This window comes from Hypanus sabinus, chromosome 4, assembly GCF_030144855.1.
Source record: "Hypanus sabinus isolate sHypSab1 chromosome 4, sHypSab1.hap1, whole genome shotgun sequence".
NCBI classification, from domain to species: domain Eukaryota; kingdom Metazoa; phylum Chordata; class Chondrichthyes; order Myliobatiformes; family Dasyatidae; genus Hypanus; species Hypanus sabinus.
The window spans coordinates 78,093,861-78,108,780 of record NC_082709.1 but is presented as its reverse complement, the minus strand read 5'-3'; the positions used below and the strand labels follow the sequence as shown (position 1 = coordinate 78,108,780).

At 51.8% G+C, this 14,920-nt stretch overlaps 1 protein-coding gene across 1 annotated transcript in view; it reads right to left on the bottom strand.

The window, feature by feature from the left end:
• The window catches only part of LOC132392129 (rac GTPase-activating protein 1-like), a 49,475-nt gene that overhangs the window by 20,169 nt on the left and 14,386 nt on the right, over nt 1-14,920 (bottom strand). Inside the window, exons 12-14 of the mRNA XM_059965978.1 lie at nt 14,030-14,228; nt 12,367-12,469; nt 10,091-10,223 (exon numbers count right to left, since the gene is read on the bottom strand). Of these exons, the coding sequence (XP_059821961.1) occupies nt 10,091-10,223; nt 12,367-12,469; nt 14,030-14,228 (435 nt within the window). The remainder of the gene's footprint in view (nt 1-10,090; nt 10,224-12,366; nt 12,470-14,029; nt 14,229-14,920) is intronic.

The following is a 14,920-nucleotide window of genomic DNA, read 5'->3' as shown; positions in this document are numbered from 1 at the left end:
GGTGAGTTTCCTGCAGGAAACCCATACCACCCCGGGGGACGAGTCCACTTGGCTCCTGGAGTGGCAGGGCGGGGTCTACATGAGTCACCTTAGCTCCAACTCTTGTGGGGTGGCGATCCTGTTGGCCCCAACCTTCCGGCCAGAAATCGTAGGAGTCCAAGATGTTGTGCCCGGCCGTCTGCTCCACCTGGCTGTGCGCCTGGATGGTATACCGTTACATTTTATCAACGTGTACTCTCCGAGGCGCGGGGTGATGCAGACGCGCCTATTCTGTCAGCTGTCCACCTTGCTGAGTTCCATCGATCCTGGGGACTGCGTCATCCTCAGGGGAGACTTCAACTGTACCCTCGAGGTGGAGGACCGCTCGGGCCTCCAACGCGACCCAGCATCGGCAAAAAGGTTAAAGGAGCTAGTCGGCTCCTTTGACTTGGTGGGCAGCTGGCAGAATCTTCACCCTGACTCTAGCGCCTTCTCCAGAAGATCGAGAGAGGGGGGTTCCCGGATAAACCGCCTGTATATCTCTCGGGCTTATGTCTCCCACGTGTCGGCTTCCTCCATGCGGCCGATGTCGTGCCCGGATCATCACCTTGTGTGGTTGGAATTTACTCCTCTGCACCCTAGGGTGGGATCCGGGTATTGGCACTTTAACAACCGGCTGCTGGAGGACAGCCGATTCCGGGATTCATTCCGAGCGTTCTGGGCCACCTGGAGAGGGAGACGGAGAGAGTTTGGCTCCCTACGGCTGTGGTGGGATGTGGGCAAGGCCCACATCCGGTTTTTATGTCGGGAGTACACTAGGGGGTCGACGAAGAGGCGGGACTCTGAGATTGAGCGGCTTGAGAGAGCGTTGCTTGACCTAGAGTCCCGTCTTGGTCCGACCAGTGGAGCCCATCAAACGTGGCAGGAATACCAGGAGAAGAAGGACGCACTCAGGTATCTGCAGCTTCAGCAGTCCCGTGGTGCTTATGTGAGGTCGCGGATCCAAATACTGCAAGATTTGGACCGCGGCTCACCCTTCTTCTACTCGTTGGAGAAGTGGCGGGGAGTTCAAAAGCAGCTGGTGGAGCTACTGGCTGCTGATGGCTCCTCCATCACGGATCCTGACGAAATTATCGAAGAAGTCCGCACTTTCTATCGGTCCTTATTCTCACCGGATCCGGGGCGTGCAGTGAGGTCTGGGAAGATTTGCCAAAGGTCAGCCCTGATGACGCAGCGCGTCTGGACGCCTCCCTGACTGGGGAGGAGCTGTCTGCTGCCCTTCGGCAACTCCGGAGGGGTAAATCCCCTGGCTTAGATGGTCTGAGTGTGGAGTTCTATCAGGCTTTTTGGGATGTCCTGGGGGTCGATTACAGCCTTGTTCTAGGGGAGAGCCTAGCCACCGGGGAATTGCCCCTCTCATGGCGGAGAGCTGTCGTGGTCCTGCTGCCCAAGAAGGGAGACCTTCGCCTGCTAAAGAACTGGCGCCCGGTCTCCCTCTTGTGCGCGGACTACAAGATCTTCGCCCGGGCAATGGCCAACCGTCTTGGTTCAGTACTGAGCCAGGTGATTCATCCTGACCAATCTTACACAGTCCCGGGCCACTCCATCCAGGACAATGTCCACCTAGTACGGGACCTGATCCACCTGCACCAGGAGACTGGGACCCTGGCAGCGTTTCTTTCTCTTGACCAGGAGAAGGCGTTTGACCGGGTAGACCACAGTTTCCTGGTGGGCACTCTGCAGGCCTTTGGGCTCGGACCACACTTTGTGGCCCGAGTTCGGCTCCTCTACTCTGCCGCAGAGTGCCTTGTTAAGGTCGATGGATCACTGGCAGCACCCATTCCCTTCAGGAGAGGAATACGTCAGGGATGCCCCATGTCCAGTCAATTGTATGCGATCTGTGTCGAGCCATTCCTGAGCCTCCTACGGCGAAGACTGACAGGTCTGGTTCTGCGTGAACCGGACATGGAGGTCGTCCTCTCGGCCTACGCCGATGATGTACTCCTCATGATGACAGATCCCAATAACCTGCGGAGGATGCGCGAGTGCCAAGACGTTTTCTCGGCGGCATCCTCCGCCAGGATCAACTGGGCGAAATGTTCCGGACTCTTAGTGGGTCAGTGGCAGGTGGACTCCCTGCCGGAGGAGATGAGAGCTTTTGAGTGGAGTACTAGGCGTCTCCTCTATCTGGGAGTCTACCTGAGTCCTTCTGGGGAGACCTGGCTGGCGAACTGGCAGGACCTGGAGATGAAAGTCATGGCCTGGCTGGGGCGCTGGTCAGGCCTTCTCAGGGTGCTTTCCTATCGAGGCAGGGTGGTGGTCATAAATCAGCTGGTGGCCTCCATGTTGTGGTATCGGATGGTCACCTGCCCCATTTGTTGCAAGACTGCAGAGGAAATTAGTGGACTTCTTCTGGGGCAACAGGAAACACTGGGTCTCTGCAGCGGTCTTGAGCCTCCCAGTGAGAGAGGGCGGACAGTCGCTGGTGTGCGTCCGAACGCAGCTGGCGGCTCTCCGCCTCAGGACTCTGCAGAGATTCCTGTACGCCGAGCACCCTCCCAGGTGGCACGTGTTGGCGACTTTCTTCCTCCGGAGGGGCTGCTGTCTTCATGAAGACATGCGGTTACCACCGGCGGGTGTCAGCCGTACTGCTTTGCAGAGTCTGCCCGGCTTCTATCAGGACCTGCTGAGAGTCTGGAACATGGTCGCCTCAGGCCGGGAATCCCCTCCTCAGGCGGAGGGCGGGGTCCTGGCCGGCCCTTGCCCTACCTCAGTGGCTGTCGGTGCGGCTCAGTTGTGTGGACCGACTCAGGCCGAGCTGCTGGTGGGGCCCAGACCCCGCAATCTTCTCCGGGAGCCGTGTCCGCACAACTTGAGCCGTCTCTCATCGATACCCACAGTCCCATTCAGGGATGCAAGTAGGAGGTATCTGTATGGGCTGCTACTCCACATCCTCCACTTCCTTGCCCTTGTACACCGTCCCGACACGCCATGGCGGTCTGTCCTTCCACCCAGAGGTGAGGAGGGTCCCCACTGGAAGTCCCTTTACGCCGGGGTTCTTCCCATGCACCTGGGGGATCTCGGCTGGAGGGTACTGCATAGGGCAGTGCCCTGCAATAAGTTTTTCAGTTTGTACATGGACTTCCCACCCACATGCCACTTCTGCGGGCTGGAGGAGACCGTGTACCACATGTACATGGAGTGTGTGAGGCTGCAGCCTCTTTTTGCATATTTGCATGGGCTGCTTCTCGCCTTCTGGCTGCATTTTAGTCCCACCCTGTTTATATATGGTCATCCAGTAAGGAAGGGGGCATGGAGGGATGAGGATGTCCTAGTCAACTTGCTCCTGGGGCTGGCGAAATCCGCCATCCGTGGGTCTTGGAAACGGGTGGCGGGAGGATCTCCCCGGGCAGACTGCCTGGCAATGTTTAGGGGGTATGTTCGTGCCTGGGTAACTATTGAAAAAGAACACGCGCAGTCCACAGCGGCCTTGGAGGAGTTTCGAGATCGTTGGGCTCCGCGGGGTGTAAATGCCATCGTAGATAGGGATGGCAACATTCTGGTGTAATGTCTATTGTCTATTTGTAGTGCAGTAATTGTGTTTGCCACTGTTTTGTATATATTGTATAGCACTGATATTTGTAATAAAGGATTTTGTAATAATAAAAAAAAAAGGGTCAGACACAGAGTGAAGCTCCCTCTACACTGTCCCATCACACACTCCCAGGGTCAGACACAAAGTAAAGCTCCCTCTGCACTGTCCCATCACACACTCCCAGGGTCAGACACAGAGTGAAGCTCCCTCTACACTGTCCCATCACACACTCCCAGGGTCAGACACAGGGTGAAGCTCCCTCCACACTGTCCCATCACACACTCCCAGGGTCAGACACAGTGAAGCTCCCTCTACACTGTCCCATCACACACTCCCAGGGTCAGACACAGTGAAGCTCCCTCTACACTGTCCCATCACACACTCCCAGGGTCAGACACAGAGTGAAACTCCCTCTACACTGTCCCATCACACACTCCCAGGGTCAGACACAGTGAAGCTCCCTCTACACTGTCCCATCACACACTCTCACATTCTGTAATAATAAAAAATTTCAGAAAATGCTGGAGACACTCAGGTGAGGGAGAATCAGTGGGGAGAGAAGGTGGTTTCTGTCTGAGGTAGAGACTGGAGAACTGGCATTCATAGCCAAAGGCTTGGTTGGAGACAAGATGGAATCCTTCCTGTAGCCGTTTCCAGCTGTCAGCTGGAGCCTACACTGGAGGGGAGGATGAGGGGTGCTGGAAGAGAGGGAGATACTTCCCGAGGGAGGGGACACTTGGAGAGAGACGAGTTTGAGAACGGGAGTCAGATGGAGGATGAGCTGGAGCCCTGGTGAGTGTTCCACACCCTCCTTCACGCACAGCATGTATCCCACCGCAGCTCTCCAATCTCCACAAGGTGGGGGTAGCCACAGCTGGGTGAGGCAGCTCCTCCCACTGAAGACAAGCTAGGACAAGACACTCAAGAGTTTCCCCACGGGTGGGTGGGGGAGGGGCTGAAAGCTGGTCCTAAGCCAAATGTGACCTGTGTTGTGACACCTCTCATTTAACCTCACCAGGTCAAATAAAGAATAGCAGATTTACTATCCCTGACATCTGTTGTTCTGCTGCTGCAAACCATGCAAAGTTACTGCCAATTACCCTAACAAATAAACAGTGCAAAAAGGAAGTTAAGTCGTGAGGTAGTGTTCAAAAATCCGATGGTGGAGGAGGAAGAAGCTGTTCCTGAAATGTTGAGTGTGTTTCTTCAGGCTCCTGTACCTCCTCCCTGATGGGAGCAATGAGAAGAGGGGATGACCTGGGTGATTGGGGTCCTTAATGATGGATTCTGCCTTCTTGAGTTAACACTTCAAGATGTCCTCAATGGTGGACAGGCTAGCATCATGACAGATCTGGACGAGTTTACAACCCTCTGCAGCTTTTTTCCAGTCCTGTGCGGTAGCTCCCTCCGCACCAGACAGTGAGAATGCTCTCCACAGAACATCTTTAGAAACGTGCAAGAGATGTTGGTGACATGCCAAATCTCATCAAGCTGGTGTGCCTTTGTGATTGCATCACCATGTTAGACCCAGTTGAGATCTTCTGTGCAACACAGATGCTGTGATTTGCTGATCTTCTTCAGCGGGTGAAGCATCCAGGAACGTGAAACTGTTCACTCTTCCACTGCTGGCCCCTCGATGGGGACTGGCGTGTTCACTCGACTTCCCTTCCTGAAGGCCGCAACCAACTCCCTGGTCTTACTGAGATTGAGTGCAAGGTTGTCTCGACACCACTCCTCCAGCTGCTTCACCTTGCTCCTGTCTGCCTCCTCGTCACCGTCTGAGACTCTGCCAACAGTTGTGGCATCAGCAAATTTGTAGGTGGTGTTTGAGTTCTGTCGAGCCATGCTGTTGTGCGTGTAGAGACAGGAGCAGTGGATCAAGCACGCATCCTTGAGGACTCACACTCCATCTAATCTGTTCCCCACTGCCTTACCTCTTTACCCGTTGGATCCATTTTTGTTGATTTTTTTGTAAATGGGGTAGTTTAACGGAGAAGACGGTTCTTTATTTTGAAATACCCAGTGGTGGGTTTCTGAAACACACTGCTGGGGTAGTGGAAGCAGATACAATAATGACAATTAAGAGGCTGGTAGACATGTGAAGGCAATGGGGAGGGGATATAGACTGTGATGGAGGAGGTTTAGTTTAATTCAGCATCATGAGCCACAAGATTACGAGACCTAGGAGCAGAATTAGGCCATTCACCCCAACTAATCAAGAACCTATCTACTTCCACTTTATACCCAATGACTTTGCCTGCACAGACGTCTACAGATTCACCACCCTCTAGCTAACTAACTTTCTCATCTGTTCTAAAGGACAGCTCTCTATTCTGAGGCTGTGCTCTCTGATCCTTTGGTCCTCCACTATGGGAAACATCCCCTCCACATCCACTCTGTCCAGGCCTTTCAATATTCAATAGGTTTCAATGAAATCCCCCCTCATTCTTCTAAACTCCAGCGAGTTTAGGCCCATTGCCATCAAACTCTCCTCATACATTAACCCTTTCATTTGCCAGATTCACTCAGTGGACTGAACGGACTCTTTTACGATACATGTTCAAACTTCAGGCCGCCATCAGCTGTCAATATTGGGTCATTTCCTTCCATTTAACAGTCTTTAATTTCCCTGAGGTCCCTGGGTTGAGTATCTTTCCTACTGTGCCGTATTGTATTTGAGACTGTTAAATGTCTAAATGCTCACCCCTCTGTACTCAGGGGTTCAAACACCTTCCATCCATCGACTCCAGGAGCACAGTACATCTTCCTTCACCCTACCAAAGAAGGGTCTCGGTCCAAAACATCGACTGTTTATTCACTTCTGTAGTTCACCTGACCTGCTGAGTTTCTCCAGCATTGTGTATGTTTCTCTGGATTTCCAGAATCTCTTGTGTTCAACCCACTAATCTGCTTTCTCAGAACCTGAACAGCTTCAGATAATGCCTTGAATTCCTGTTTCCTTTGAGGGCCTGGTGTCCAACAGCTTAACCTACAAAAATCCCCTCCACAGGGATCTGGGATCCGATACATTGGCTGCAGTTTTAGCTCATGGGCAGCAGGGGGCAGAGTGGAGCCACAGCTGCAGCTCAGACTCCCCAAATTTCACAGCACCAGACCATTCAGCCCTTCCCGTCTGATCCTGTTTAACAATGATAGGATACATTAGGGACATTTAAGAAACACTTAGATAGGAATATGGATGACAGAAAAATGCAGGGCTGTGAGAGGGACTAGTTAGATTGATCTTAGAGTATTGTACCAGGTAAGCACTATATTGTGGGCCAAAAGGGCCTTTACTGTGCTGTTCTATGTTCTAGATCCGATTACAACTCCAATTCTGCATTGCTCTAACCCCTGTAACTTTTCCCCTCTCAACACCAGTAACATCTTAATTCCCTTGTTTAGCAATAATTGTTCCACCTTCAACTTTAAAATGCACTTGGACAGGTATGTGGATGGGAAAGGTTTAGAGGGATATGGGCCAAACTACAGATGCAAATCTTGGTCAGCACAGACCAGCTGGACTCGGTCCCCGGCTGTGTGACTGAACCGCCAATATTACATCTCATTTCTCACAAACACATGAACTATTTGTTTAATGAACACTGGCCCTTGCTTCTAAATTTCACCCCCTCAAGAGGAAATATTGTTCCTCTAGCAACCATATCAAGACAATTTGGTGTTTGCACTGCATTCAAGTCCCCACCCCTCACTCCAACATCCAGCCAAGCTTGTCCACCCTCTCTAGCAAAGCTCAGCTGGTTTCCCAAGGAATCCCTAAACTGTCTCGGAGCCATTTTCAATGCAACAGCCTCACTCAGGGAGCCCGGTGCTGTGGGTACTTGGTTTCAATAGGAACCCGTTTAACGGCAGCAACCCGATACATTGTCCCAACCTCGTTCAGGAGCATTTGATGGCTGTGGGGCCGTACTCACTAGAATATAGAAGAATGGGGGGGGGGGTGAAAGAATCTTATTGAAACCTACTGAAAATTGAATGGCATAGATAGTGGATATGGAGAGGATGTTCCCTATAGTGGGAGAGTCTAGGACCAGACCGCAGTCTCGGAATACAAAACATCCATTTAGAGCAGAGAAGAAGAGGAATTTCTTTAGCCAGACAGTGGTGAATCTGAGGAATTCATTGCCACGGAAGCCAAGTCATTGGGTATATTTAGAACAAAGTAGTATAGCACAGTACAGGCCCTTCTGCCCACAAAGTTGTGCCGACCCTTAAAGCAGAGGTTGATAGGTTTTTAATTTAGTAAGGGTATCAAAGATTACTGAGAGGAGACAGGAGAATGGGGTTAAGGGATAATAAATCAGCCATGATGGAATGGCAGAGCAGAATCGATGGGCTGAATTGCTCAATTCTGCTCGTGTCTTACGCCCCACCTCAATCCCACCTCTCCTCCCAATCTTCTCTGCTCGAAGAGAACCACCTTGGGCTTCTCCGTTCTGACAGTGGGGCTGGAAACCCTCCTCCCCTGAACCATCCCAGCGAATCTTTCCCACACCCTCTGAGCCCCCCCCCCCCCACCCCCGGTCCTCCTGAGGTGTGGCAACCAGAACCAGACACAGTTCTCCAGCTTGTCTGATCCAGAGAGTGCTGATGGGTCAACAGTACCCCTGCTCTGCAGACTGAGGATCACTTCAGGCATTGTCTGTCTGGTTTTTCATTGACTATTATATTTCTGTGTTTTACAGTGAAGGCCTGGTGACACATAGTTTGATAATAAATTTACTTGTGAACTTTTACACTTTATGAGCACATTCTCGATATACAGGGAATTGTATCCATGTGGATCTAGGTCCCCTGCACCAACACACCCTCTCAGGTATGCCCTGGACTCTAACGAACACTCATCCCCCCTTTCCTCAAACCTCCCAGCATGAATTTCCATCAGGCACCCGCCCACCCTTCCTGCCCATCACCAGCTCCCTCACTGCAGTGAGGGCAACTCCCCCCTGCACGAGGTGAGAAGAGCAGCTCTGACACTGCGCGACCCCACTGACTGCACCCCACCCTCCTCTCCCTTCCCCCCACCCTCCTCTCCCTTCCCCCCACCCTCCTCTCCCTTCCCCCCACCCCCACCCTCCTCTCCGGCCCCAAGTGAACACAGGCTGCTCCGCTTTATGGAATCTGCTCGCAAAGTGAATTTGGTAAAATATATTAGCATTTATTGCCCATCCCTGACTGCCCCGGGGGGGGGGGGGGCATCACCTTGAACCATGTGTATTTCTGGGGAAAGGTGATGGAGTTCCACAGTTTAAACCCAGTCATAGTGGAGAATATTGAGCAACACTGATGCATTTCCCAGTCAAGGTGATGCGAGACTGGGATGGATTCATAAGGCCGAGACCTCACAGTGATAGAACCCATGCTGAGCCGTTAATCTGCTTAGATTCATCGACCTGCACTTAGATTATTCACCCTTTCCCTGTAACTCAGATGCTCGAGTTGTGCAACATCCTTGCACGAAGGAAATCTACTCCGTCAGTCTTGTTCATAGCTTTCCCGTAGGTAGGTGACCAGAGCTGTACACAATACTCCAAATGAGGCCTCACCAACATCTTGTACAAATTAAGCAAAACATTTCAACTCCTGTTCTCCATAAACCAAAGCACGCACACAGGCCAGGCAGCATCTGTGGAAAAGAGTAAACAGTCAACGTTTTCAGCCAGGCCCTACATCAGGACTGGAGGGAAAAAAAAAGAAGCAGATCGACGATATAGATGAGAAACAGTAGATCCGGCACTGATCCCTGTGGCACTCTGAGTCACAGGCCTCCAGACAAAGCAGGAACTATCTACCACCACTCTCTGGCTTCTCCCGCAGAGCCAATGACTAAACCAGTTTACCACCTCATCCCGAATGCCAAGCGATTGAACCTGCCATGTGAGACCTTCTCAAAGCCCAAGTAGACAACATCCACTGCTTTGCCTTCATCAACTCTCCCAGCAACTTCCTCAAAAACACAAGATTAGACATGCCTTACCACACACAAAAACACTGATCAGTCCCCATCCATCCAAATATCGTACTTCTGGTCCCTCCAAATACCTTCCAAGGACCATCCTTCATCAGATCTGCGGAGGAAGCCAGAATAAGGTAGGTGGGAGGGAGGAGGAGCTGGTAGATGATAGGTGAGACCAGGAGGGTGGGTGGAGGAGAACTGAGAGGCTCGAAGAGCAGAAGGACTGAAGGAGGACAGTGAGAAGAGAGGAGAGTGGATTATAGGAGAAAGGGAAGGAGAGGGTCTAGAGGGAGGAAATGGGCAGGTGAGGAGAAGGGAAGGTGTGTGAGGGGAATCAGAATGGGAAAGGGGAATGTTGTCAGGTTCTGGGAGAGAGCTGACAGAGTGTGGAGAAGAGGGAGTGATCGGGAGCAGGTCATTGGGGCCAGATATCCCTCAGTCACCCAGAACATGCAGCCTCACGATCCTAGCCAGAGCTGGTGCTGACTAATCCAATCACCACCCCCCGCCCCCCCCAGCGAGGCATTCCCAGGACCAACCTCCGGCTGCCGTTTCATGTCCTCAATCACCTCCAGCGGGTGAGGGTCGGGCTTGGCGTGTCCCACCAGCGTTGGGCCGAAGACTCGGGCCAGATTTCTTTGATCCATCCTGCACGCTGGGCTGCGAATTACCCTGGTCAGGGGAGACAGGCAGGGAGAGGTCAGCCAGTCAGTTCACGTGTCTCCCCCACCCAACAGCAGCTGAAGGGCAAGGGGGCATCACATCTGACCCAACGTCCACTACCACTGTCCCAGATTCCCCCACCCCCATCATGTCAGGACACTCTCATAACCAGACAACTTCAGAATACCAACATGGTTATTCAGAGCAGCAAAAGGGATTGCTGAGGCTATGACCAGTATCTTCATAACCTCTCTGGCCACAGGCGAGGTCCTGAAGGACTGGCGAGTGGCTCATGTTGTCCCATTATTCAGGAAGGGAACCAGGGATAATCCCAGAATCTTCTGACCAATGGGTCTCAGGACAGTGGTAGGGAAGATACTGGAGAGAATTTAGAGATAGGATCTATGAACATTTGGTAAACCATGTCCTAATTAGGGAGAGACTGCATAGCTCTATGCAGGGCAAGTTATATTATTAACTTGATTTGAGCTTTTTTTAAAAAAAAATTAGGTTACAATGGTGACTGATGAAGGTAGCGCTGTAGATGTTGTCTTCATGGACTGTCTAAGGTGTCTGACAAGGTCCCTCATGGAAGACTCATCCAGAAGATTAAAATGCATAGGATCCTTGGTGTATTGACAGTTTTGATTCGGAACTGGCTTGCCCATAGAAGACAGAGGGTAGGGGTTGAAGGGTCTTATTCTAGCCGGAGGTCTGTGATTAGCGGTGGTCTGCAGGGATGCGCTCTGGGACATGCTTGCCTTTATTAGTTGAGATCTTGAGTTCAAAAGTCAGGAAATTAAGTTGCAACTTTATAAAACTCATGTTCAGCCGTGTCTGGAGTATTGCGGACAGTTCTGATCTCTCACTCAGGGAGGGATGTCGAGGCTTTGGAGAAGGTGCAGAAGATGTTTGTCTGGATTAAGGGCATGTGGATAAATTCAGGTTGTTTTTACTGGAGTGGCAGAGGTTGAGGGGAGATCTGACAGAGGTTTTTCCATTGAGAGTAGGGGAGATTCAAACAAGAGGACATGAGTTGAGAGTTAGGGGGCAAAAGTCTAAGGGTAACATGAGGGGGAATTTCTTTACTCAGAGAGTGGTAGCTGTGGGGAACGAGCTTCCAGTAGAAGTGGTAGAGGCAGGTTCAGTATTGTCATTTAAAGTAAAATTGGATAGGTATATGGACAGGAAAGGAATGGAGCTGAGTGCAGGTCAGTGGGACTAGGTGAGAGTAAGCGTTCGGCACAGACTAGAAGGGCCGAGATGGCCTGTTTCCGTGCTGTAATTGTTATATGGTTATAAGGTTATGAGAGGTATAGGCAGACACTATTCTTTTTACCCACACATTGAAATGTAGAAAATCAGAGGGTATACATTTAGCAGTCTTGGGGGGGGGGGGCTAGTTTAGAGGTGGGTGCCTGGAATACATTACTGGGGCAGTAGTAGAGGCAGAAACATTAGGGACTTTTAAGACACGTTTCGATAGACACACAAATGTGAGGGAGATGGAAGGGTATGGACATCGTGCAGGCAGTTTAGTTGGCCATTTGATTACCGATTTATTTGGTTCGACACCACACTGTGGGCCGGAAGACCTGTTCCTGTGTCGTACTGGTCCATGCACTGAGAGAGTAATGGAAAACTCCCTCCCCACAACCCCAGGCAGGATGGGTGCTGGAGGTCACAAGGCCAAACTTCTCCAGACCGTCAGTACCTCTACCCCTCACTGAAGGGCAATCAGACAGGAGAAGGGGTCGTGAACAGGCCTCTCCCACCTCAGATGGGATCCCACAGCCCTAACAAAGGCTCCAGGCCAAAGGGGCACGGTAATGCTGTGGTCAACATAACATTATCACGTTACCAGCAACCCAGGTTCAATTCCCACCGCTGTCTGTGAGGAGTTTGTCTGTTCTTCCTGTGACCGCATGGGATTCTTCCCTCAGTCCAAAGATTACAGGTTAGAAGGTTAATCGGTCACGTGGGTGCAACTGGGTGGAGTGGTGTCATTAGGCCGAAAGGGCCTGTTACCGAGCTGCATCTCTAAACATAAACTGGTGGATAAAATCCCAGGGGTTGGTGGTCAAGTGTTCTTCCCTTCCCCTGTTGGTCCACAGAACTATTGCCGGCAGGAGAGCCTGAAACGGCTGCTCACCTGTGCAGGTGCGTGACAAGGTAGGCCAGGGTCTCACGGTTGGCGCAGGGAAGGGTGGCCAGGGCTCGGCACAGCTCCACCTGGCTGTGTTCGGCAGGGAGATCTGAAGAAACAGAAACCGTGTCCATAGTTTACCACGTGTCCATTACACACTCACACCTACCTCCCGTAACAAGCACATCCTTTCCTGTCCACACCCCACAGCTGCCCACCATTCCCCAGCAGAGACTCAACACGGTCTCAATAACTGCAGTTGGGGGCGACACAACGGTGTGGCAGTTAGCATATTTCAGATATTTTGCAGATGCTGGAAATCCAGACTAACACACAAAATGCTGGAGGAACTCAGCGGGGTGGGCAGCACCTAGGGAGAGGAAGAAGCAGTTGACATTTCAGGCCAAGACTCTTCAGCAGGCCTGGAAAGGAAGGGGGAAGATGCCAGAATAAGAAGGGGGTGGGGAGGCGGGTAGGAAACATTCCTCCTCCAGCCCTTTACCTTTTCTGCCGATCACCCCTCAGCTTCTTACTTCATTTCCCCCCCCAACCCACCCACCTTCCCCCTCACCCGTTCTCACCCACCACCTGCCAGCTTGTACCCCTCCCACCTCCTTATTCTGACTCCTTCCCCCATCCTTTCCAGTACTGAGGGGTCTCAGACCGAGGTGCCGACTGGTTTGTAGGTGCTGCCTGACCCGCTGAGTTCCTCCAGCACCGTGCTGTCGCTTCTGATCAGTGTGACACTTCAGAGCCAGAAACCGGGGTTCAATCCCACCGCTGTCTGTGAGGAGTCTGTACGTGCGAGGGTTTCCTCCAGGTGCTCCGGAGACGCACGGGTTCGGTATGGGAGTTGTCAGACCAGCCAGCACTATCTTCACCGGTTTGACGGAAACAAGGCATTTCACCATGTACACGCGACAATCTTCCCTGCTGTTGTCAGATCCTCTCAGAGGATCCACACCATTTCCCCCCCCCCTCCCCACTCTGATGGTTGCCTCCCTTGCGTGGAGTGGGCCTGTGATAAGTGTACAAGGACTCACAAGTCATCCTGAACATCAGCACCACCCAGTCTCTCACTGTTTAAACCCCCTGATCTATCTGTACACAGTACAGGAACAGTCCCTTCAGCCCATCTAGTCTGTGCTGAACTGTTAATCTGCCTACTCCCATTGACCGGCACCTGGACCACAGCCCTCCATAATCCCCCATCCATGTACCTATCCAAACACCTCTTAAACCTCAAAATCAAACCTCATCCACCATCTCCACCAGCAATTTAATCCACAGATTATTCAGATTAGATTTATCTGCGTTGAAACATACAGCGAGATGCTTTGATTGCACCAACCAGACGATGTGCTGGGGTCAGCAGCAAGTGTCTCCATATTTCTGATACGAACATGGCACACCCTCGATTCGCCTTGGTCCTTTGGACTGTGGGAGGAAACCAGAGCACCAGGAGGAAACCCACAAGGTCATGGGGAGAACGTACAAACTCCTCAAAGAGGCAGGGGTGGGAATTGAACCAGGGCTGCTGACAGTGTAAAGTGTTGTGCTAAACACTACACTACCATCTTCCTCACCCCACCGCCTCCTCCCCTCGGCCCCTCCAGCCCTGTTGCTGCGGCCGGGGACAGAGCAGAGAATCCCGAAGGCCGAACCGTACCGGTAGCGGCCAGGAACGTCGGCTGGAGTCCAAACGTCACCACTGGCTCCTTCAGCTTATGGAGGAAGTACTTTAGCAGACCGCAGATGACGTGGATGTTCGTAACGCGGCTCAGCAGCGGCAGCCCCTTCCCTCGCACGTAGTGCTTCCTCAGCTCCCTCACCGTACGCTCACAGCCAGGAATACGGTAAATCCCTGGCTGGTCGGGGTAGGAAAGGGTGTTGACAGAACAGAAACATTGATTACCCAGGCAAACAGATCACAGGGCCACAGTAAATCTCCAGCTGGCAGGGGCAGGGGGTGGGGTGTTCAGAGAATGGGGAATACAGTAAATCCCTGGGTAAGCATGCAGTGGGGGGTGCAGAGAGAGCATGGCTCACTATTCCACAGAAAAGGTGGGGTCTAAACAACCCATTACCCAACAATTCAAGTCAACCCAACTACGCCAACCTGTTGAATATTGAAAGGCCTAGAGCGAGTGGATGTGGACAGGATGTTTCCTACAGTGGGCGAGTCTAGGACCAGAAGGCACAGCCTCAGAGTAGATGGACGCCCATTTAGAACAGAGATGAGAAGTTTCTTTAGCCAGAGGATGGTGAATCTGTGGAATTCATTGGCACAGACAGCTGTAGAGGCCAAATTATGGGGTATATTTAAAGGAAAGGTTGATAGGTTCTGATTAGTCAGGGCATCAAAAGTTATGGGCAGAAGGCAGGAGAATGAGATTGCAAGAGATAATAAATCATCTGTGATGGAATGGTGTAGCAGACTCGATGGGCTGATTGGCCTAATCCTGGTCATTGTCCAATGAAATCCCAGCCGGTGACCTGGGAACCTGGTAGGAACTTTACAGATAAAATTCTAAACGATAGTGTGGTGGACACAGAAAGA